Source organism: Ascidiella aspersa, chromosome 4 (genome assembly GCF_963924565.1).
Source record: "Ascidiella aspersa chromosome 4, kaAscAspe10.2, whole genome shotgun sequence".
Classification (NCBI taxonomy): Eukaryota; Metazoa; Chordata; class Ascidiacea; order Phlebobranchia; family Ascidiidae; genus Ascidiella; species Ascidiella aspersa.
This window is the reverse complement of record NC_139450.1, coordinates 11,143,019-11,165,146: the sequence shown is the minus strand read 5'-3', so window position 1 is coordinate 11,165,146 and position 22,128 is coordinate 11,143,019. Positions and strand designations below refer to the sequence as shown.

Below are 22,128 nucleotides of genomic sequence, written 5' to 3'. Positions count from 1 at the left end.
TGTAATAATATTAAAAATCATCATATTTGAACGTGGGTCCGTATCCTTTTTACAAGAAAAATACATTGCGTCATAGGTGCGGCCATCGCCCTTTAACGTAAACTTAAACAGCCGACCAGGCAAGCAAAGGTGGACATATGCTACGTGGTTTTACACTGACCTATCATGGCGCCCAGCTAACCGACCTGAGTGCATAGCAAGGCCACTATGTTAGATTTCTTCGCCGAAAGCCGCAAGCAGCATCGCTAAACACCTCTGGCGCGCTTTGTTGATGTTTTACTGGCGTCACAGCAACAGTACGGCGTAATTAAGGCCGAAAATACGGAGCAGGCAGTCGCTTCGTTTTGCCACAAGGTCATGAGTCTTGTTTTAGAATATCGCGCTGCGAGATTTGCTTGTAAGTTCCTGAAAAGTCTCAAAGAGCTGATTTTTTTTGTCGTACATTTGCTTTAAATAATCGGACGCAGGAGATTTCTTGTGTTGTGCTTTTCACTGTTGAACAAAGCAGCGATTATTTGACTTGCATAGCAACTTATGTTGTTTGCTTCACAAGGTTTCTGGCACACAACTGTCGTTGTCGGCCATTTAACCTCTTTACAACACGCTGGAAACGAAAGTTCCCCCTGTTTTTCTTGCTTGCTTACCTTGGTAAATATGTTTAAGTATGTTATACCACCTATTGGAACTTGTGTTTGACAAAGTAAGTGTCGTAAAACAAACGGGCAAAATAAATTGAAAAAAATATGAGATCACAAATATAATGCAGATTCAACTAAAAAACAATGTCTCAAGGTAAACAGCATTATAGTTTAAATATCTAGTTTATTACTTTAATATACTACTAAAGCGAACTACCAGTTTTTAATAATAAGATCATAAATGCTATTATGTGAAAAAAAAAATGGTGCTTAGCAATATACCATAATTTCTGTAAAAAGAAAAAGTAACAAAATAAACTTCCTACCGCGGAAAACTATGTTGATAGTCACCGAAATTGTTCTTGCTTTCTCGCCCAAGACGCTATTGACGCAAAAATGGAAAGTGTATCTTTCCCCAATAGTTAAAATCGAACAAAGATATTGTTCTTTCGGTGTAAATTCAATGAATCGACTTCAACATTTGGTAATCACAGATTTTTGCGTTGTTTAGAATTGTTATGCAGAAAATGGCGTTCAAACGAAGGCATCATTTGTAAATGTCAAAAGATTGCAATAGGATTGATTCACCACAGACTAAAATTTCGCTCTACTCAAAAACAACAACATTATAACATTTAGTTACTCGAGAATTTACTTCTGTTTTGAGTTTTTGTGTCTTCCTCTTGTCTTTTAGTGTCATGGCAACAGTTAAAACTTTTAAACACGCTTTGATTCGTAAAATAGCATAAATAAAGAAACATCGTCTGTAAATACAAACAATTGCTAAAAACCTAATTTTAGCACAACGACTCATATTTCGTTAAATCGGCGGTGGCTATAGGAGCTACAAAACTGTACAGGCTTACCTTGATCAACCATCACGAAGTATTCTCGGAATTTCGAATCTTTTAATTATCTAATCATAACAAACAAGCCCGACTTTTTTGCATCGTCAAAAGACGAATAGTGTTATCTTTTTCTTATTTCGGTTATGTAACCTCAATTTTTTTTGTGATTATATAACCATAATGGCTTGTGCGTTTGCCAACATGTTACGCAACTATCTCTCGCTTATCTTTGACAAAGAAGACAGGGGTTACGTAAAAGCAATTCGGTGAATAAATGAATACGACATCAAACATGTGTTTGTCGCTATAAAATATTTACAATAAAGCGATGTGACACGTCTTTTCGCTATATTACAATGTTAAGTCCATATTAATTCCGATTGTCAATCATGACCAATGGAAAGCGAAGTAAATAATGTTTTTATCTCGTTTATGCAAAGTCACTGGGTTCACCTTCTGCGATACAACAATAAAACAGTTTTACCTTTTGCGTGACGAATTTCGCGTCTCATATGTTCGCTTCATAATTGCGCTAGTATTCCAGTATTTATTATTCCAAAAGTCATTTCAACAAAAGCCTTATGGCCAACATAGATGCAAAACACTTACAGCAGTGGTTCTCAACCGGGGGTCCGCAAAAACTCCTAAATATACCTTTAGTAAAATAATTAACGCTGGGAAACATGCTAAATCACAATTTTGGTAAGTGATAAAATCACACTGTAAAGTGTTGTAAATTGCATTGTGACGTAACAAATCGTATTGAGTGTGACGTAACACTTCCATTGTAATGTAACACAAATAGATTGTTAAATGAAAGGCAGGATTATTACAGTTTCCATGTACTGGATTTGGGAAAGATGACATGTGATTATCTATTCTAGCATTATCGAAAACACAACCACGCATTTAAAGACTGCCTTGGAGATGCAGCAGCAGAAATCACATTAAAATAAACGTGTTATAAAGTAATTTGGTGTTGTCTGTTAATCTATTCAACATAAGGTACACTACTGAATTATTAAAAAGAATTATAAACGCAGATATTCCACCAGAAAAATGTGGGGGTCCGCGACCATTTGAAAGCATCAAAAAGGGGCCACGGGTACAAAAAGGTTGAGAACCACTGACTTATAGGTTTAAAACGTGAAAATTGAATTCCTAAAAGTGACCGAAGATTGGCGTCTCGTTGCGATATTTCCACTTCGATCAAGACCCTTAGTAAGCTGAAAGCAGGTGATTCGAATCACAAAAGAAGTAATAATTGTAAAATAATTTACGCAACTATTATAACCCGTTATTCGCCAGTTTTATCGGTTTACCCAAAACGAATAGAAGAATAAAAGATTCCACCCACGCTTTGGTATTAATCGACGTCACATACAAAAATAAACACCTCATTTGACAAAAAATTCGAAATTCAATATGATTTATTATTTCACCAGGTGTTGAACTGCTAAAATTAACAACCTCTTATAAAATTGGTACATTTAGTTTCATGCGTCTTTAGAGCGACAGCGCTCGGTACAAGCATCAAGTCACATCGAACGAAAACATCTAACGGCCTATAGTAAGCCATTGCACATAACCGGACATGGACTACGACAGGCAGGATCGCTACGCCTTGGATGAGAAGACCAAGGCACAGAAGCGCACAACCGTGGTGGGCTTCATCGTCTTCGCCTCCGGAATCTTTCTCACGTTTTCCGCTTACTGCGCTTTTCTTTTCCTGCAGTCAAGCATCAACATTGAGGACGGCGTCGGTAAGTTGAGAAGCTGATTGCACTTACTCATAAGTTTGAGGTAATAAAATAAATCGCACAGCACACTGGGTTCTTTCGAAAAGTTTCAAGCGTTCATCGAATTAACATTTTTTTTAAATTTGGCAAAGCCTTTAAGTTACCCTGCGCTGTGATTCAAGAGCTCGACATCTGCTACATTGTGGCGCTTTCAGTCCTGACCTGACATAATGTCCGATCATATCGGTTGGAGCCCGATGCCTATAGCGGTATAAGTACCTGTAACGGTATTGGTCTAATGCTAGGAATTTGTCGGTGCCAATCCGATAGCGAATTATAGCCATGGTATGCTATAGCTAAAGATAGGTTTTCCAGATTTAAAGGTAAATTCATCAACAAATATAAGTTTAACAACTATAGAGGGATCTATACCGGTATTTTTGTTCACAATATCGATTATTGGTATCGAATAAAAATGGTACGTTTCAGACATTTCTAGATTACATCGATGTCGACCTCATCCTGTATAGAACAACTTTAAACGTATGCGTTCACCTTTTTTTCTTCTTTAAGTTCCACAACTCTTGATTCCTATATTGCCTGTGTTTTAATATTGCTAACCTGAGGGATTTACGTCGCTATAACAAAACAACTCAGTCTATTTACATCTTAATTGGCATTATAATATCAGAGTTATGCCTAAATTATCTCTAAGATTAACACAAGAATGTCGGCAGTCATCCAAACCCCGGTTACGTTATATGTCTTACTATATTATAGACGTGGAAAAGAAATTCAAGACGCGTCATTTTTTTTAAATTTTAACTAATACTTATATATTTGTGTTTGTTTTTAAATACTTATCAGCTATACATATTATGCGAGTTGATGCCGGTTTAAACGTTTTTGAATATCAATATGAGTTAACCCAACCCACGTGTTCGCATGTCCTATCTAACGCATTAAACAAAATGGACACCGTACATTTTTTGTACACCTGTTCTATACTTGTCGTGTGAGACTGAACTGTGACAAATATTTAAGTTTTGAATAACACCTTAAACATTAAAGATATATGTGTGCGTGCCTGTAACGTTTAACTAACTAACTAACGAGTTTATATATAACCTCTTGGGCTATGAACTTCAACGACTTTGCTGTCAGAACAAAAGCTGAAGTGAAGTTCTTTGCCCTTATACCCTGCAGGCGAACGATTGAAGTTCGACAGAATAGTCTTAAAATAGACGTCGCATTTGGGTTAAGTCGGTTCACTCTCGACGAGCGAGATTTATTCAAGAGGTTTTAGAAATTATGGTCGGGATTACTGCTGCCTTCTTGTAATTCGGTTTCTTGATTTTCTTTCGCTTGTTTTTTGTGAGGCCTTGAACGGGGAAACGCTAATTGACGAGATGGCTATCGCGCTGTGATTCCGACGTGGTGTCGCAACAAGCTTGTTATTTGACGACGCCTTATTTGAGCGTCAAGATGAAATCTACACAGCTTTGAATTATTTTCGCTGCGAAATGTATAAAGTGTTTTCCGTTACGACAATTTTCAAACACAACATTCAAGAAATGATTTGCTGTTTTGTTCGGTCAATAAAGCGATGATATACGATTTCAACCATAGTTGACGGAAATGATAAGTTGACACGAACTGGTAACTAACAGTTACCAAATCGGCATTCTTTCACCGTAGTTGTGTTTTGCCGCCAACTATAAAAAACCACCATCTTTTCTTTGTAGCGTTATAATATGTGCGATCAACAAGTCCCGTAAATATTTGTTGTTTATCTCCTTCAGCCATCTTAAAAAGTCATCAAAATCGCAGACATGGCACGTATATCACGGATTTTAATCGTGGCGGCGTCGTACGCTTTGTGTCTTCCGCAAAAGAAACAATTTAGAAATTGTGACTCAGTAATACGGAACGATCAGAGGACGGGTCGAGACAGATTATTTGCAAAGATAAAACCTGGGGTCGTTTGTTGACGCGGGAACTTCTTTCGCTACAAAAGTTCAAACACGCTTGGGTAGATCCAGGCGATGCAAGACCCCAGAGATAACGTAAATTGCGACTGTTTTCGCGGCAAAACTTCCGAATAAGGCATGGCAAGGACAGGCGACATTAAGAGGGTTACCAGAATGACCTTTTTCGTTGAAACATTACAACAATACAAGAAAACTAACTACAAAAGCAACCGACCAAGCTATTTCACTTTGTTGTCATGTTTTAAAAACTAGCCGTGACGGTAATCAGGCCAATATCTATAGCGCAGCTGTTCCGCTGTAAGAGATTGGACTTACTTTTTGTTACCCCTCGAGTGATAGACCAAAATAATCAACAATGTTAATTTCGTTCACCCGGAACGCTTTAATCCGTTGAGGGATATACTCCATCCAGCCCTCCGTATATATTCATTAATAAATGTAGATTAACATATTTTATTGTTTCTCAGACATTGTCATCCGCTGTTGTGTTTGTTTCAAAATGGTAGGCTACCTTGTTTCTCTAGGATCAAATTAGTATTTTTTGTCACAAATTTTTCAAAAACTTGGTCTGTTTATCTTAAAAGCGATCCCACGTTCCCGTTTAGCAACGATTTGTTGTGAACCACTTGGATGTTTTTCCGTTAAAGCCTGCTCCTTTGTCGGAAGAAAAACACATTACTGGCTTATCGTGGTCGCTCAGTTAAGGGCAATCAAACAGTCGCCTGTTTACAGAGGTTCGTCTCGAGTTCAGAGAATCGCCTTTTCGTTGTTGAGATAAAGCTTGAATAAACATTGCTGCGTCACAGGTGGCTCATCGTTTCGTCGCGCGGAATTGGCGACATCCTCGACCGTCTCTCCCCAAGTGCAATTTACGCACACGACATGTTAAGCAGGAAGCGGGTCGGGGAGGTGGCTGGATTAGAAAGACCGCTTTGAAATTCAAAGCTTGGGCAGTTCTATTTTTGTGTGGTGAACCTGATGCCAGGGTTTAAATTGGACGCTCGCTATAACTTCTGCTAGTGACTATCATTAAAAAACTATAGGCTAAAATTCATAGTTCTGCTCTTTAATACCAAACCAATATTGCGATTTTAGACAGATTGCAAATTTAGGTCTAAATCTCACTAAATTTGTAAAAATATAAGGAGCAAAGCTTGATCGGGGACAAGGAAGGGCAATACTAAGGAAGGGCGATTGTGATTTTAAAGTAGCTCCAGCAAATAAATTTATTTCGGACTGTTTGCGAATGAGGAATGCCAAAAAGATTCCAGCACATGGTAAAAAGGGCATCGGCTTAACGATAGGCAGGTAGGCGAAGGTTGAACCGTGCCTATCTATGAATGGATCTAACCAAAATGGTCTGTCGTTAATGCGCGACATCAGGCAATGTAGGGAACCGCATGTAATCTGATTATGGTCGGAATTGACAAATACCCTTGTACGGCATTCCTTAGACGCTGGAAATGTTTTCCTTGCATAACATGGTCTGTGTTTAGAGATGCAAGACCCCAAAATAACTAAAAAAACGAGTCGAAAGGCGAATGACTTGTATTTTTCACATCAACCTAATTCAGCTTTTTATTGTAGACCGATTTGTTTTTCGCAATTTAAGCATCATATAGGACCGGGGTTTAAGCATCATATAGGAATTTAAGCATCATATAGGATCATATAGGACCGGGTCCTTAACACCAGGCCCGGATCTATAATTTTTGTTTGGTGGACGCATGACAAGTTTTTCATAGATGACTTCACAAAGTTACGTCATACCTTGGCGTCCTAAAGTTACGTCTAAACGTGACGTCATAAAGAAGTAAACTTAAGAACACTATTCACAGTTCGTTTATTTTGTTTTAGGTTGAATAGGTGTTAATTCTGATATAAAACCAATATTGCAAAGGTGTTATATTGGTTTTATATCAGAATGATTCGAGCATAGCGAAAAGACGCCTTTATGTTGCTTAAGTTGCCAAAACTTTTATTCTTGAGGCTGCGATCAAACGCAGCACGCGGCTTCGGGCTAAAACAATTTTATCAAAATGGGGTAAGACACACTAGAGACGAAATCAAAATTTGCGCGGAGCGCGAAAAACTTGGAATATGCGTAGTGAAAATGGAAATGGAAACAAATTTCTTCGAAATGCCAACAAGACCTAAATTTGGTGTTTTTCAGGTGCGGCGTCGGTAACGGCCACTTACGCCACAGCGGCGATATCGGGGGTGGTTCTCACCCCGGTCATGATGCGAGTGTTTGGCACCAAAGTATCGCTCATCATCTGCGAGGTCAGCTACCTCATCTACGTTCTGGCCAATCTACTACCAAGTAAGTTGCAAGCAATGCTTTGCTGCCAATATTTAAGTTTTGATGAGCTCACACCACAGCTTTGTGCTAAGCAAGTTTGGAAATCATTTCCATAGTAAATAACACTTTTCTCGAAATCGCTTCAGATTTAATAATACGATACGCTTTTTAATATCCCAGTCTTGCTTGTCACGAAATACGAACGCACTATATGTTGACGTATGACTGGGAACAGGCGTATTTGGCCGGAATTTGAATTTCATTGGGAGTAGGCTTGTCGCAAGGATACCAAACGTATGATAATACACCACAATGTTAATTGGCAATATGAAAGGTTTGGAAACACTATAAAAGAATATAAAAAAACGACTAACACACCAATGTACTTGGTTCTTTATTAAGTAGTTTGTTTTGCCGCTCAACAACTGTAGCATGTCAATTTATGACAAAATTGCATTGACACAACGATAGAATAAATTAGCGTGACAGCAGCATTAAATTTAATGGGTTTTCTTCAGAAAATTACATGATGATACCTGCTGGCATCTTGGTGGGGATGGGCGAAGCGACGATGTGGCCGACTATGGTTTTGTTCAGCGTTCATTGCGCGCGATCTTACTCAAAGTACGACGACCAAAAGGACTCGGCAGCCTACGAGAGCGAGTTTATCGGATACTTCTTCTCAGTATTTCAGCTAAGTCAGGTATGCACTTGTTAAGGTGAACGCAATAATTTGCGGTTTGTGTTTATAAAAAAAAGGCCGCAAAACTTTGACACATAATTGGCCGCGTGAAAAAAAGACCTAAAACCTAAATATATGGTTAAAAACACGACAGGTTTTTTACCAATGGTTCGTCAACAGGGTCTGTGACTCGTCCTTATAATTTCTGTACGGATGTTATATTTGTTCAAGTGTCACATTTGTCGGCCTCATTAAGTTGAAAAGATATTTGACAGCTTGAGTTCAGTAAATATATAGTTTGAATAAGAACATATTGGAATGTGTGATTTTTTGTTTTCCTTGTTTTAAACGTTGGTCCTCAATCTTTTAAGGACACACAATGGGTTCAATTGCTTATCTTGAGTATCTGAAGTCATTGCAATTGCAGAGGAAAGTTGACATCACAGTTTAACTTTAACTCTAACGGTCGTTATTTGTTTTATAACGTAACTTGCAAAGAAATAAAGTATCGGCGTAAATGTAAATGCAAACGTTGGTGGCATTTCCTGGAAATGTAACATACCCGAGAGCGCTCTTTCAGGCCGTGTTCTTGCCTTGCCAGGTGTTCGGCAACCTGGTCAGCTACGCGATCCTGTACGCTGGCAAGTCGCCGATCCCCTCGTCACAAACACTCAACATCCTCCGGCAAATGAACGAGAGTTCGTTCCAGAAGAACAAGTTCCAGCCGTCCACCCTTGACCTGGCAGTGTGCGGCGCCGACGACTGTCAGGACCCGAACATCACGCGAAAGCTACTGTACAAGTACGTGCCCGCTTCGCAGACCACGCTCTACCTCATGACCGGCATCATGGGCGCCATGGTCGTGGTGGCAATCGTAATCCATGTGATCTTCATGCGCGAAATCGACGCCTCGCCAGACCCGGGTCCTGTTGCTAAGCAGCGTCACTTGGTGAACCAGAACGTCACGCCGCTGACTCCAACCGCCAGCTTTCTAGAGCTGAAGGAGAACGGCGCGTTGCCTGCCAACTGCGATACGATGCCGAAAGAAAAGAAACCGAAAGAGGTTTGAGAAATTGAAAAATTTGATAACTTGGTGTGAATCCTTGGTTTGAATACCTCATGTAAGAAACTGTCTGTAGTTCAATTTTCGTATAATATAAACATGTTTGAAAAATGTAACAAGTACAAAACATAAATCATTAAAATACTAGATAAAAAACCTAAAAAACAATGGAATGATATCGTCATATTTTCGTGTTCCGACAATAGTTCATGCTGTTTAGGCTTTAAAATAAAACAAAGAAAATGTTTTTAACACTGCATTATTTAGTTTAGAAAATGACAATGATACTCATGCAAAAAGACATGTTACAGTTGGTTAAGCTTTCTGTATTGCAATCGAAAGTGCAGAAAAGGCTTTCCTAGAAATAGATTTCTTCTACAGAAATATCGACGGATTAAAGTTCAACTATACACAACGAGATTTTAAATATCCGATAAGAGTGGGCTGTGTCGGTATAAGATGATTTGATAACAGATTACTGGAGACAACTTAAAGCCATGATTTATTACTTTATCTTGCATAGAATTTGCCAATCATCGTACTTTGGGTGGTGCAGCTGGTGCTATTTGGCTTGCCACAGTAAAACCGTTATTATTAAAAAAAATACTACAGAAAAATATTAGTGAAGTTTGAAGATAAATGTATTATGTATTTTTGTTTTGGGCTCATGTACAATATATTTACCACAAAAAGGTACTAAAAAAGTTCATTTTGCAAAGCTAACAAAAAGCATTAGTTTAAAAATAAAAAACAGGGTGGAAATTTCGCAATATCTATGCGAAAGTTTATATTTGAAAACAACATTATTTTCCGTTAGGATCTGAAGACAGTCGCTTTTTCTGCCATCTCTGCGACCCTAAACCATTTAATCGACCCGCGTCAGCTACTCATCACCCCGTTCGCGTTGTACAACGGACTCCTCATGTCCTTCGCCTTCTCTGAACTCACCAGGGCATTTGCCTCCTGTATGCTTGGCGTAGATCAGGTGAGTGTGATGTATGTAATGCATTGTTTGGGGGAGATGTTCTGGTAATGCGAAAGTACAACAAAGCTATAACCAACTTTTAGTGAGAAACAGCATGATTCTTCTTCTATTTAGTCTATAAGCACTGTTCGTTTTATGAACAGCCAAGTTAGGCACAAATTTGCCAATCTTTATAGTTTCTTGTTAAGTTGTTGATTCATACCAACAGGCCTTTCATAGTCAAGTAAATGTTTCTTGAAAACAACTATAACGTTTTCATTTAATTGTACAATTGTTCTTCTGGCAAAATTTTATTGAAGTGCGAACGTTTCGATCACCTATTCGGGCAATCTTCTTCAGGGCAGTATAATTGCAACTATAAAGGCGAATTCATAATATACCAGACCAACAATAAAAAATAAACAAAAACAACAATTGTACGATTGAAGCAATGCCTGGCAGCAACAGCATATTCATTGTTACGTTTTACTTGTTTTAAAACCTGTTCGCGTGCAAGCGCTGCCCTGGTTTCGCCTTGAACATCTACATTCGCTTGTGTGAGCATAATAGACTAGCCAGCGTTGTTTTACGTATAGGTGGGCTTGTGCATGGCCATTTTCTCTGCCGCGTCAGGCGTGGTGTCGCTCTTTATTGGGAAGATCTCTAGTCGCATCGGTCGCAATACACCCCTTATTTTCGCCTTTCTGCTCGACATCGGCAACTACATGCTCTGTCTCTTCTGGACACCCACCAGCGACACTCTCTACATTGTATATGTCATCTTTCTTCTGGTCGGAATCATTAACGGAATCTGGCAACCGCTCGTTAACGGTACAACTTATTTTTCTTATATATGTCCATGCTGTACATTTTTTTTTGTACTCTAATGATTTTATTCGACAGTGCATGCTCTCGTTTATATATATTATATATATATGTTTGTCTGTGTTTCAGTATTAGCAGGTTTCGGCTTTGTTTTTTACCCTATTTTGCGTGACAATATCAGTTTATTGACAATACCTACTTTTGAATGTTTGCCTTTTCACTTGGCGTAAGACACGCTTAGCTAATGGAGAGTGTGCAATGCATGTATGTAAGCCTAGCATACTTACCTGCATGTTTCTTTGTATCCGGGCAGCTTAAGAACTTCTCTCCACACAAACATATTTTAAAATGATGTTTTATAACTGTCTTGCCAGAAATGCACGCCGCCTATTTCTCTGCCCATCAAGACATAGCTTTCACCGTGTGGAATCTCTGGGTGCTGATCGGGATTGCGATCCAGTATGGGTGGAGCACTAGCCTTTGCGTGAACTACAAAATATACATTCAAGTCGGACTTCTCTGCTTTGCTGTGCTGTCTTACAGTAAGAACACTTTTTTATTTGCTGTAATTTTTCGCAACATATAAATTATAACTATGGATCCATATGGTCGAAAGCTGGAGCGTAAGCCGACTTAGATGTCTCGGGTTAAATGTTAGTGTTACTTGATTTGTTTTGGTTTAAACATTCTAGGCGCGAAGCTCTAAACCGGGGGTCGCGAACATTTTCATAAAAGGGCTGGAAAGTTCAGGTTAAAATTTTACTAAAATTTAATTTAGAATGGCTTTCAACAGCATTTCAGCTGTAGGCTACAACACAACATTTTTCAATATTTGTTTTCAACAATATTTTTATCTACATTACAAATATATGCCGCGGGCCGATGGACACGACTTTGCGGACCGTTTAGTTTTCGGGTTTCGTGTAGCATTAGCCTATATTTAGATATTTTGCTGTACGATGGATAAAGTCTTGAGTTTTATGATAAACTGATTTGCTTGAAGTAACAACAAAAATGTCAACTGGTATTTATTAACAGTACTTTTTCGTTATTAGGGTGGTATCGGTAACCTATACCAATCGGGCATTTGAGCTATGTTTTGCGACCCAAAGCAGCGATTTTTATCTTTGAAGGTGGATTTCTCAGACAAAGCCAACCAAGAACTAATCGCGTTTACACTACTGCGTTTTTGTTTTTAAGATTGTAAACTATATGTTATTTCCATAATATCTGATTTAGGTATCGGAATAAATAACCATATCTCTACATTTGTAGGACAAAAGTTATTTAGAAATCATTTTGCGCATTTTGAATGTACCTTTTCATTTGCTTTTCTATGTTGTCGCAGAAATGGGGGAAAACAAGCGCGTTTCGAAAAGAGAAACGAGAACGAACAAAGTGGATCGACATCTGCACACCAATGAAGGGTCAACTTTTCTATGAACGACATAAGATAGGCGCCCACAGCGCCCAAAGATATACCGTACCTATGACGAGCGTTCGACCGAAATATGAGCGACGTTCATTATCGAAATGCCCGGTGTTGTGAATTGCCCATGTATAGAAATGTGTATTTCTGTAACTGCATTTTTGTTTAAACCTTTCCACGAAATTCCGTTAATCAGGATTCAAGATCACGTTCATCCAAGTTCATGTTTTAACAATAATAGAAAAGATCCAGTCGAATTTTCATCTAAGACGTTATTTGTGTTTGGCTTATACAGTAAGCCTTTACACCTTTCGTATATTGCCATTTTTATATTTCCAGTCTATTGCTATATTTTTGTTTACCTTTTTGTTTTTGTGGATATCCTCGTAATGCTTGTTAAAATCATTTTGGAAGTATTTGTTTTTACTGCAGCCTATTCTGGATTTTACTGGCACTTGCAAATTGAAAGTTATGGTATTGTTTCCTGAAGTCAAGCTTTAGTGATAAAGGAGAACCATTTGTGTAATTTCCCTTTCTTTACTTTTGCAGCAAATGATATTTTTCAGGAATACAACTGTTTATAGAAAATAGCGTTTTTGGTTACAGTGTGGAAACCTGTATTGGTTTTGCGTCACATGTTTTCTTTCAATAAAACCCTAAACAGGAAACTATATTTTTCTAGCTGCCACATACCTAACTAACAATGCAAAATTTAGCCGGCTATAGTTGCAAAAACAGCATTAGACTGCCTTAAGCATATTTACTTATCGCTTACCAGGTGCAGCACAACGCTTTGACCATATTTACAGATGATGTCGTTAAATAACTTACTTTACGCTTTATCAATTCAGCAGCGTGTTTTTATTGCGCCCAGCTTTATTTGAAATCACGTTGCCCAATAAATTTAAGTGAGAATTAACATTAAGAAAATAGAAGCAATCTAAGAAATCGATGATTACTGCGGTGTTTTAGAAACTAAGGCTGCGACAAAGATTTAATCGCAGAATGGTTGACGAACAGGCAATTCGAAGGAAACAACGACGTCGAGCGGTGATAAAGTTCCTAGTTTTGGGGAGCGGGTTATTTCTCACGTTTGGTGCTTACGCCACAGTGCTGAATCTTCAATCCAGTATCAACATTGAGGACGGCGTAGGTACGTGAGTTTTGAATTGTTTCCAATGCTCCGCGTGTCTAGCCGTAACGTGTATTTATCAGTAATAGTTTTTTGAACAATTTGGTTGAAACCTGCTAAAAGTTTCGACCGTGTCTATACTGTATGTTGAGATAATACATTTTTATGAATCTAACTTAGTGGTTTTTAAATTTTTAGCTTTCGGCACACATAAAAGGAAATAAAATGCAAAACATTTATTAGGATTTTCGCGTAGTGGTTCGCCGAAATGTCACAATCAACTGTGCAGAATGTAGTTGTGCAGAATGTAGTTTAAGTCTTGATTTTTCGTTCCACTTCAGCTCAGTCAAAAATGTATTAGGAAATTTATTAATCAAGCATAAATTAGAAAACAAACGAATTTGAAATATCGCTATACACAAATGAGCGTTTGAAACGATACACCTTGTTTGGGCCCTATGGTCTAATTCAGTGGTTCCCAACCTGGAGTCCACGGACCCCTTGGGGGTCCGTGAGAAAGCGTTTGGGGGTCCGTGATTACCTTGATGAATTTTGGGGAAAAAAAAAACGAAAAGCGAGCGTTTTACTTTCATTTCTCTCTTTAATTGTACATGTGTCAAGCTCAAGCCAACGCATGTCGATTACAGTCAAATCAGAATTGGCTCGTCTATTACATAATAGAAAGCATGAGGTGCAACCAAAGTTTACCTCGGGGTCGGCAACCTATGGCCCGCGGGCCGGATCCGGCTGCCTCTTTGACAAACCAGACATAAGCCCATAACAAATAGGCCTACTTGATGACTATTTTAACCACGTAAGTGCGAAAACTTTTCGCGCTTCGAACAAATGATCTTTCTACGTCCAGTTCGTTTACGTTTTGAGGCTGTCATTTGAATTAGGTCAGCGCTTCTTTACCATTGCGCCGTGGAAGGCTGCCAAGTGCGTCGAGAACAAACGGAAAACGTAGCCTATTCAAAAATATTGGGCATATATTTTTAACATTTTTTGTTATTTATTTTCGGCAATGTAATAAAAACTTGAAAGAAATTTAAAAGAAATACCATTACACCATAATAAAATCGTGCTCGCTACGCTCGCCAGGTGCCCCCCGACAAAAAAAGGTTAGTAAACACTCACTAATGAAAGTTATTGTGTTTCCTCAAAGACAAAGTAGTTTTATTACACTTTTCATTAGTAGTATGGATGATGACATGTGAACTCGAATTTTAAAACAAACAAACGCTTTTTTTCGCGTTTGCGCCAACACTTTACTGCCTCCTTAAATGTAATTAAACACGCTTTTAAGTGCAAAAAAAGATTCAATGTCCAACTGGTTAAATGTTATTCTAACATTTCAATAATACCATTCTTAGATATATTTGAGTTTGGTTTTGGCCCGCGACTAGAAAAAGGTTGCCGACCCCTGGTTTACCTCATATTGGCGGGAACGACACCACTACTTGTAGCTGGAGAATACTGGTAGGTCAGTAGATATGTACCGGTAAGCATATAGGTGAGTGGTATGCATAGTCAGTCAATATTTGAATGAAAACACCAGGATGTAGTCAAATAGATATGAGGCAGAGGACGAAGATGAATACGTATTGTATTGTCAAAAACTCAACCACAGTTTAGTCGTTTAGTTCAGGAAAGGCAACAACAGCCCTCTCATTAAATTTGCTTACGTTGACAAAGTTTCGGCATGGCCCTTAGGTCACCTTTTTTAATTTATATCCCCGAGGACAATCGCTTGGTGAAGGGCGACTAAGTCCTAACAGTTCGAGGCGCAAATCCCGCTAAAAACCTCTGACCATCTTCCCCTGCTGTGCAGATTTAGCGGGTTGGTCGTCAGCCTATCTTGTCTTTATTTATCTATTTTTCAACATATTTTTCTAGTTTCTTTAATTTAGTATTATGTTAATTGTTTATTCAACTTTTGTTCGTTCGTTTTGTTGTTCTTTCTTTCTTTAACAACAACAACAATTTGACACAGTACAGTAGTTGAGTAGCAGAATTATTACAATAGTCAATACTCAATAGTATGTTAATTGAGTTTCAGGCAAAATTTAGGAAGGGGTCCGCAGATTTAATAACCTGACTAAAGGGGTCCGTGACAACAAAAAGGTTGGGAACCACTGGTCTAATTGGTCAAAATATGGTCAAAATACCTTTAAATTGTAACAAGTTAGACAAGGCTTCTTAAACATTTCTTAGGACGCTTTGTTAAAATATTTTCTCAAGTAGCGATGTCGCGTTATGACGTCATGGCCGAAAACATTTCATGTACCCAACAAACAAAAATCCTGAATCCGCCCCTGATGTCTATATTTGTAATCATATTGATTACCACAAGTTTTAACACGAAACTGAATTATTGTGTCACGCCCTTGGAAAATTTGAGGGAAATTATATAACAAACCAACATTAATAAGTATTTACTGTTACAGGCGCCGCATCTATTACTGCAACGTTCGCCACAGCGGGAATAGTGGGGATTGTAATCACGCCGGTTGTTCTCCGATTATTCGGAGCCAAAGTTTCAGCGTTGCTGTCACAATGCTGCTATCTTGTCTTCGTGGCTGCCAATTTTTACCCAGGTTAGATATGTGTGTTTGATTTGAAACTTGAGGGACTTGTGGTACAATATATATTTACACATTAGCCTATAGTAGATTACATATTAGCCTATAGTAGATGTAAATATCGACATTGTTTATAAACCGTTTGTTACCGACAATGGGGTTCTTACTGTTCTCTATTCAATGCTCTACAGCAGTGCTTCTCAACCTATTGGTTGCGACCCAAAATAGGGTCGCTGTTTGATTTGGTTGGGTCGCCGACCGCAGTAGTCACATGTTTAAACTAATTGAGATTGGTTCAAATCGAAATTTTTCACTTAAGGAAATTAAGGAAACAATACAAATAATGTCTTATAATAATAATTTTGAAATTATTCATGCTAATGCTAATGTCTATTTTTTGTTCGCCTAGAAGAAAAAAAATTGGGTCGCCAGAGCTTAGTTGTCATATACGCTTAATATTTGGGTCGCCGTGAAGAAAGGTTGAGAAGCACTGCTCTACAGTGTAGAGTCTACACACTTTTGATTTGGTGAACCTTTAAAGTTGCTTTGACGAACTCATGCACCCTGTATATCTTTATGTTAACTAACAATATATTTATGTTAATTAAACCGAGGCTCCTGAAGTTTTACACGCTGTTGGTGCGAGTTCGAATGTGGCTGAGGCTGCTTGCGAGAACTATTGTATGTCATAAATCAGCATTTTTATACATTAGTTGAAACCTAGATATTTTTTCTAATATGCTGAATGCCAAAAAGTTCGTGATGTAACCTTGTATTCCATTTTCGTACTGGTGCACACCGGTTGAAGAGCAATGTTCTAGTTAACAAAAGAAAACCTCATCGTGTGACTTTAATTATTTATTTGTGTCCACATAAAAAAATGTGACATTCTTTATTTTTAATTAACATTAAGTAGTCCCAATGCCGTTTGTCGACAAACAAAAACGTTTTACTTTTACGTTTATGGCTGTAGAAGCGTACGTTCTCATTCCGGCTGGAGTCATCACGGGTTTTGCTGAGGCGACCATGTGGCCATCTATGCTGCTGTTCAGTGTTCACTACGCACGTTGTTATGCCCGCCACGGTTCTAGGGATACTCGTAGCTACGTAACTGAGTTCATTGGCTACTTCTTCGTTATGTTTCAATTAAGTCAGGTAAAATTCGCGGTCGTCACGTTTTGTTGATACATACAACAAACGGGTAAAATGTAGCAATAAACCAAGTAAATTTGACTAAATAGATATAACTTTGTGATGATTTTCTGGTTTATGTTAACATTGCTAAATGTAGCTTAACATGTTTGCAAATAAAATTGCTTAAAATTAGTTTTAATTTGTGTTTTGTTTTTTAACCAAACATTGCTAGATGGTTGGTAACTTGATAAGTTACGGGATACTCTACGCGGGCAAAACGCCCCAATCGCCAAATGGCAGCACCACTGCGACTCCCTTTGAAAGCACCACATCATTGTGGGAAAACAACCCGGGTCGGGACCTTTCTGTGTGTGGAGCCAACGACTGCCAAGATTCAAACGTCACTCAGGCGAACCTGGATCAGTATCTTCCGGCTACGCAAGATGCACTGTTTATTTTGCTGGGAGTCAACGGTGCCATGATATTGGTTGCAATGGTCGTAATTGCTATACCAGTCCGACGTATCGACCCAAGTTTAGAAGTCAACGATGATATACTCGACGATCAATTGACGGAAGAACTATCATCTCAAGTAACGATATAATAGTAAAAACTTATTATATCCAGCTTTTTGTAAGGTAATTTAGGACAAAGTTTTAATTGCGAAAGTTTTTAGTCCACTGAAATATGACTCGTTATTGCACTAGAAATATTAATTTTTAAATACAAATGGTGTTTTATGTACACACCCATACAATAAGCAGACACCAGACATATACATGTCATTGTATGTTGGTATTTTGAAATTTGCACAGAAAATTTTTATATTTAACAACATGCCTTCTTAACTCGTAATCGTCGTGGACCACCATGTCGAATCAGACAATTCTGTGACATAATGTAAGCGCTAATTATAAAATGCGGAAGAAAAACATTTCCTTACTGCTACTTGCTCCATCAAGCAGGAATTAATAGAGTATAATATAGTAACTGTGCATAAATCATGTGAACCCCTATGATACATGGACTCATAGTTGAAAAGCATAACCCTCTAATAATTGCCATTGTATACCTACATCAAGTAGCAGAACCCAAAAATTTCTAATTTGTAGGATTCCGTCAAAAGGATTTGGACAACCGTAAAAAACACAGTTTTGCACATGATAGACGCTCGTCAACTTCTCATCACCCCGTTTGCCCTTTACACCGGTCTGGCAACGTCATTTGCCTTCGGGGAGATGACGAGAGCTTTTGCGTCATGTCTATTGGGTGTCGACCAAGTAAGACACGAAATTTCAAATGGTAGGATAGATTTTGTTGGCACCATTCCATCGTACCCAAGTAAAGGGTTGAGATCAGGGTAGCTTTTTAAAGAAATATGTAAACTGTATAAAATAACGTATATTGGTTGTTATCGATCGGAACATCCACATATTGTCTGAACTAGAGGTTTCCAACCTTTTTGGTTTATGGCATCCTCCATAAAATCTAAATAGTTTGGGTCTAGCCTGTTTGCATTTTCGACAATTATTTAACTGTCATGTCACGATAAAATAACTTGAAACTGTGCATAACTACGTAAATTGTATCAAGGAAGAAAAAACTTGTTCTTAAAAACACAATTTTAAGGGATTTTTTATTCTTTTTAGAGTTGGACAATTGTGTTCGACTGTGTGCTTGGCACGCTGGTTGTTATACATCTATAGGTTATTAACATTGAATAAATCGCTTTCTGGTTTAGTATTTTTTGTCGTTCGTTTTGTTACTTAAATTTGTAATGATATGCCACAAGAAGCCCAAGTATTTGTCCATGTATAGGGGAAAAATTATGAGAAATATCCACCAAAGGTTGTAATTTTGTAAAGATGAACATTTAAAAAAAATTTTAACCACCTATAAGTGTGTCAGCAATGGTCACAACGTAACAGAAACACGATTGAAAACCACACGCTCACCTGTCCAGGTTGGCCTTTGCATGGCGATCTACTCCGCTGTAGACGCTGTCCTGTCATATGTTATAAGTAAGCTGTCGAGTCGCTACGGTAGAACATACCCACTTCTGCTGGGACTCGTATTCGACCTGACAAACTACATGATGTGCTTGTTCTGGATTCCCACCTCCGACAATCTGTGGGTCGTATACGTTATGTTTGTGGTTGCTGGTTTTGTGGACGGCACCTGGCAACCTTTGGTCAATGGTGAGTAATTTTTTTGGAACAGGTCATTTAATTAGAACCGTTTATAAATAATTGTCATATGTAGCACTTGTAACTTGTGTGGGATTTTAATTATCGAGATGCATTAACTGTCTTTTAATTAAATAACAGATTTCTCTGAAAAAATCGCACTCGGCTTACCAGACTGGATATATATATATATTTATACATATATTTTTCTTAACAGAAATGCATGCTACCTACTTTCCGGACAATCAGGAAATCGCATTTTCTGTTTGGAACCTCTGGACATTGGTGGGGATTGCCATACAGTACGGGTGGAGCACGAGCATTTGCGTTCGCGACAAGATTTACATTCAACTCGGATTGCTGGCATTCTCTTTCGTTGCTTATTGTAAGTCAAATTTTACACGGTTCTGTGTACTCAAACGAGCTAGTTTTCGTTTTGTTAAACAGATATTAAAGCGAGTTGTATATTTTCAAATAAAATTTATTTGAATAAATAATGTTAAGTTGGACCGATAAAATCGATTGGGTATTTTTATGTTGGGGGTTCACTGTGTGCTTAGGGTTTCTCAACCCTGGCCTTCGGCCCCCCTGGGTGGCCACGGAACAGTTATTTGGGGCCACGGTCATAACTCTCAAACTATAGGTATTGCGAAACTAAAGTGTTACTATTTTCACAATTTACCAGTAAACTTAATTTTATGTTTTTTTATGGCTGTAAACCTTTCTTGTAACGTTTTGTAACACAATTTTCTGACACCTGTTTTGAACTCATTAGGGTTGTTTAAAGTACAATATTTTTTGTTATTTGTTCATCGCGAAAAGTTACGCCTAATTGAACGTTCGCGAGTGGCAAGTTTGGATTATAGGCCTGTCGCTGTGGCGAAACAATTACTGTGCTGCTTTATATGCAGCCAAATAGTGCGGCACCAGCGTTATTTTAGCACGGCCAATTTACTTGCCAATACCCTTTACCTAATCGTTGAGTGTCCGACAAATGCTGTTGGGCGAGCGTGTGCCAAGTGCAACGATTTCGCAATTTTCTTGCAAAATAAACATTCCATCGTAAAACGATAAAGTACGCTGTTACTCCAGGTCATTTTAGGCCAACATTCAGCGAGGTTATACACAGTTTATTTGTCAAGGCTAATAGTAACGCATTAATAAAGCAAAATCGGGAAATAAACTCGACGAATGCTTGGCTTAGTACAAAAAGAGTCAAATATAAAAAAACCCTTGGCGGCTACGAAGAACAAGCTTTGTAATCACTACCTAAGTTAATCTAAATGAAATTGACTTATTTGTTTTTAGAAAAGTAATTGCATTTATTTGTTGAAAAATATGTATTTGTTATTAACGTAAAGAATTAAAACAAATGAAAATGCGCTAAACACAATGCTAGGTATTTTTTAAAGCAGGGGGGAGCACGGAGGTCGAGAGTCTTTCAAAGTGGGCCACCAACCATAAAAGGTTGAGAACCATTGGTTTGCCTATTAGTAGGGAAAAATTACTTTATCATTTTAAATGTAGCATTATTTTACTATATGCTTAGCAAAATCTTTCTGTCCGCCCTATACTGCTCACAGGTAAGCTGACAACACCTAACTCTAAATTTGTTCGTAGTTTTTGGAGAATGCTATTTTCATCGTCGCAAGAAAATGACTAAGACAGAAGAAGAAAACGTTATAATCAAAAATGTATTCTCTTTGTAAAATTATTGAAAGGATTAGACCAGGGGTCGGCAACCCATGGAGATGATTTTTCATGGCACGCCAATTAATTCAGCGCTCATGTTATATCACCTTACGAAAGTACAACCATTACATCACTACCACATTATTAACATCATTATTACATCACTAACACTAGCGTTAACTAAATGGTTGATCACATTTCCAGTTCGTGTCACGAATATGTGTCTTAATTGCTGTATTAAACATTATTTTTTGTGTGCGTTAAACTTGTTGTTTACGACTAACCGTTCGTAAACGTCACAATGCCTCAAAAGTGGCGTGACATTCACTGGGTTAATGCAGGGCATTCTACATCAGTGGTTCTCAACCACCGGTCCGCGTCAACTTTCCCTGTCCGTCAAATATATTACAATTTTATATATTACTTGCAAAATGCAAGACGTTTAAGGCTGCTTCCTGCTTGTTCATTAAATTAAGGACTTCGCCAGTTCAGTAATTTACAGCATTGTGACGTAACATAGAGTTAATGGTCTACTTTGGACTTTATTGTACGTCGCAATGCTGCAAGTGTTGTGTATGGTGGCCCATGACTGCCATCCTGTTTTTTTTTTCAATTTGACAAAAAAAAATAATAATTTAAAAAAAAAAAAAAAAAAAATTAAAAAAAAAAATCAAAATAAAAAAAAAAATAAAAAAATTATTAAAAAAAAAAAAAAAAAAAAAATTTATTGAAAAAAAAAAAAAAAAAAAAAATTATTAAAAAAAAAAATAAATAAAAAAAAAAAAATCATTAAAAAAAAAAAAAAAAAAAAAAAATTAAATTTCGACGTGGCCCAGTACTGCCATTCCCATATAAAACGCATTACGGTCGGACCATCACTGCCAATCATACAATACCAAGTTGACCGCGCAAAACCAACTT

At 37.9% G+C, this 22,128-nt stretch overlaps 1 protein-coding gene across 1 annotated transcript; it reads left to right on the top strand.

The window, feature by feature from the left end:
• Positions 1-2,947: 2,947 nt before the first annotated feature.
• Positions 2,948-20,434, top strand: LOC146147804 (uncharacterized). The gene is made up of 16 exons (XM_083387940.1): positions 2,948-3,249; positions 7,390-7,539; positions 8,037-8,221; positions 8,802-9,263; positions 10,081-10,248; positions 10,824-11,058; positions 11,427-11,594; positions 12,401-12,479; positions 13,486-13,634; positions 16,061-16,210; positions 17,169-17,350; positions 17,562-17,921; positions 18,442-18,609; positions 19,293-19,527; positions 19,733-19,900; positions 20,427-20,434. The coding sequence occupies exons 1-16, from the start codon at positions 3,081-3,083 to the stop codon at positions 20,432-20,434; spliced, it is 3,036 nt and encodes a 1,011-aa protein (XP_083244066.1). The 5' UTR covers positions 2,948-3,080.
• The last annotated feature ends 1,694 nt before the right edge of the window (positions 20,435-22,128 follow it).

Coding starts and splice junctions, on each gene's coding strand:
- LOC146147804 (XM_083387940.1), top strand. CDS start 3,081: ATGGACTACGACAGGCAGGATCGCTACGCCTTGGATGAGAAGACCAAG. Junction 3,250..7,389: donor CAACATTGAGGACGGCGTCG/GTAAGTTGAGAA, acceptor GGTGTTTTTCAG/GTGCGGCGTCGGTAACGGCC. Junction 13,635..16,060: donor CAACATTGAGGACGGCGTAG/GTACGTGAGTTT, acceptor TTACTGTTACAG/GCGCCGCATCTATTACTGCA.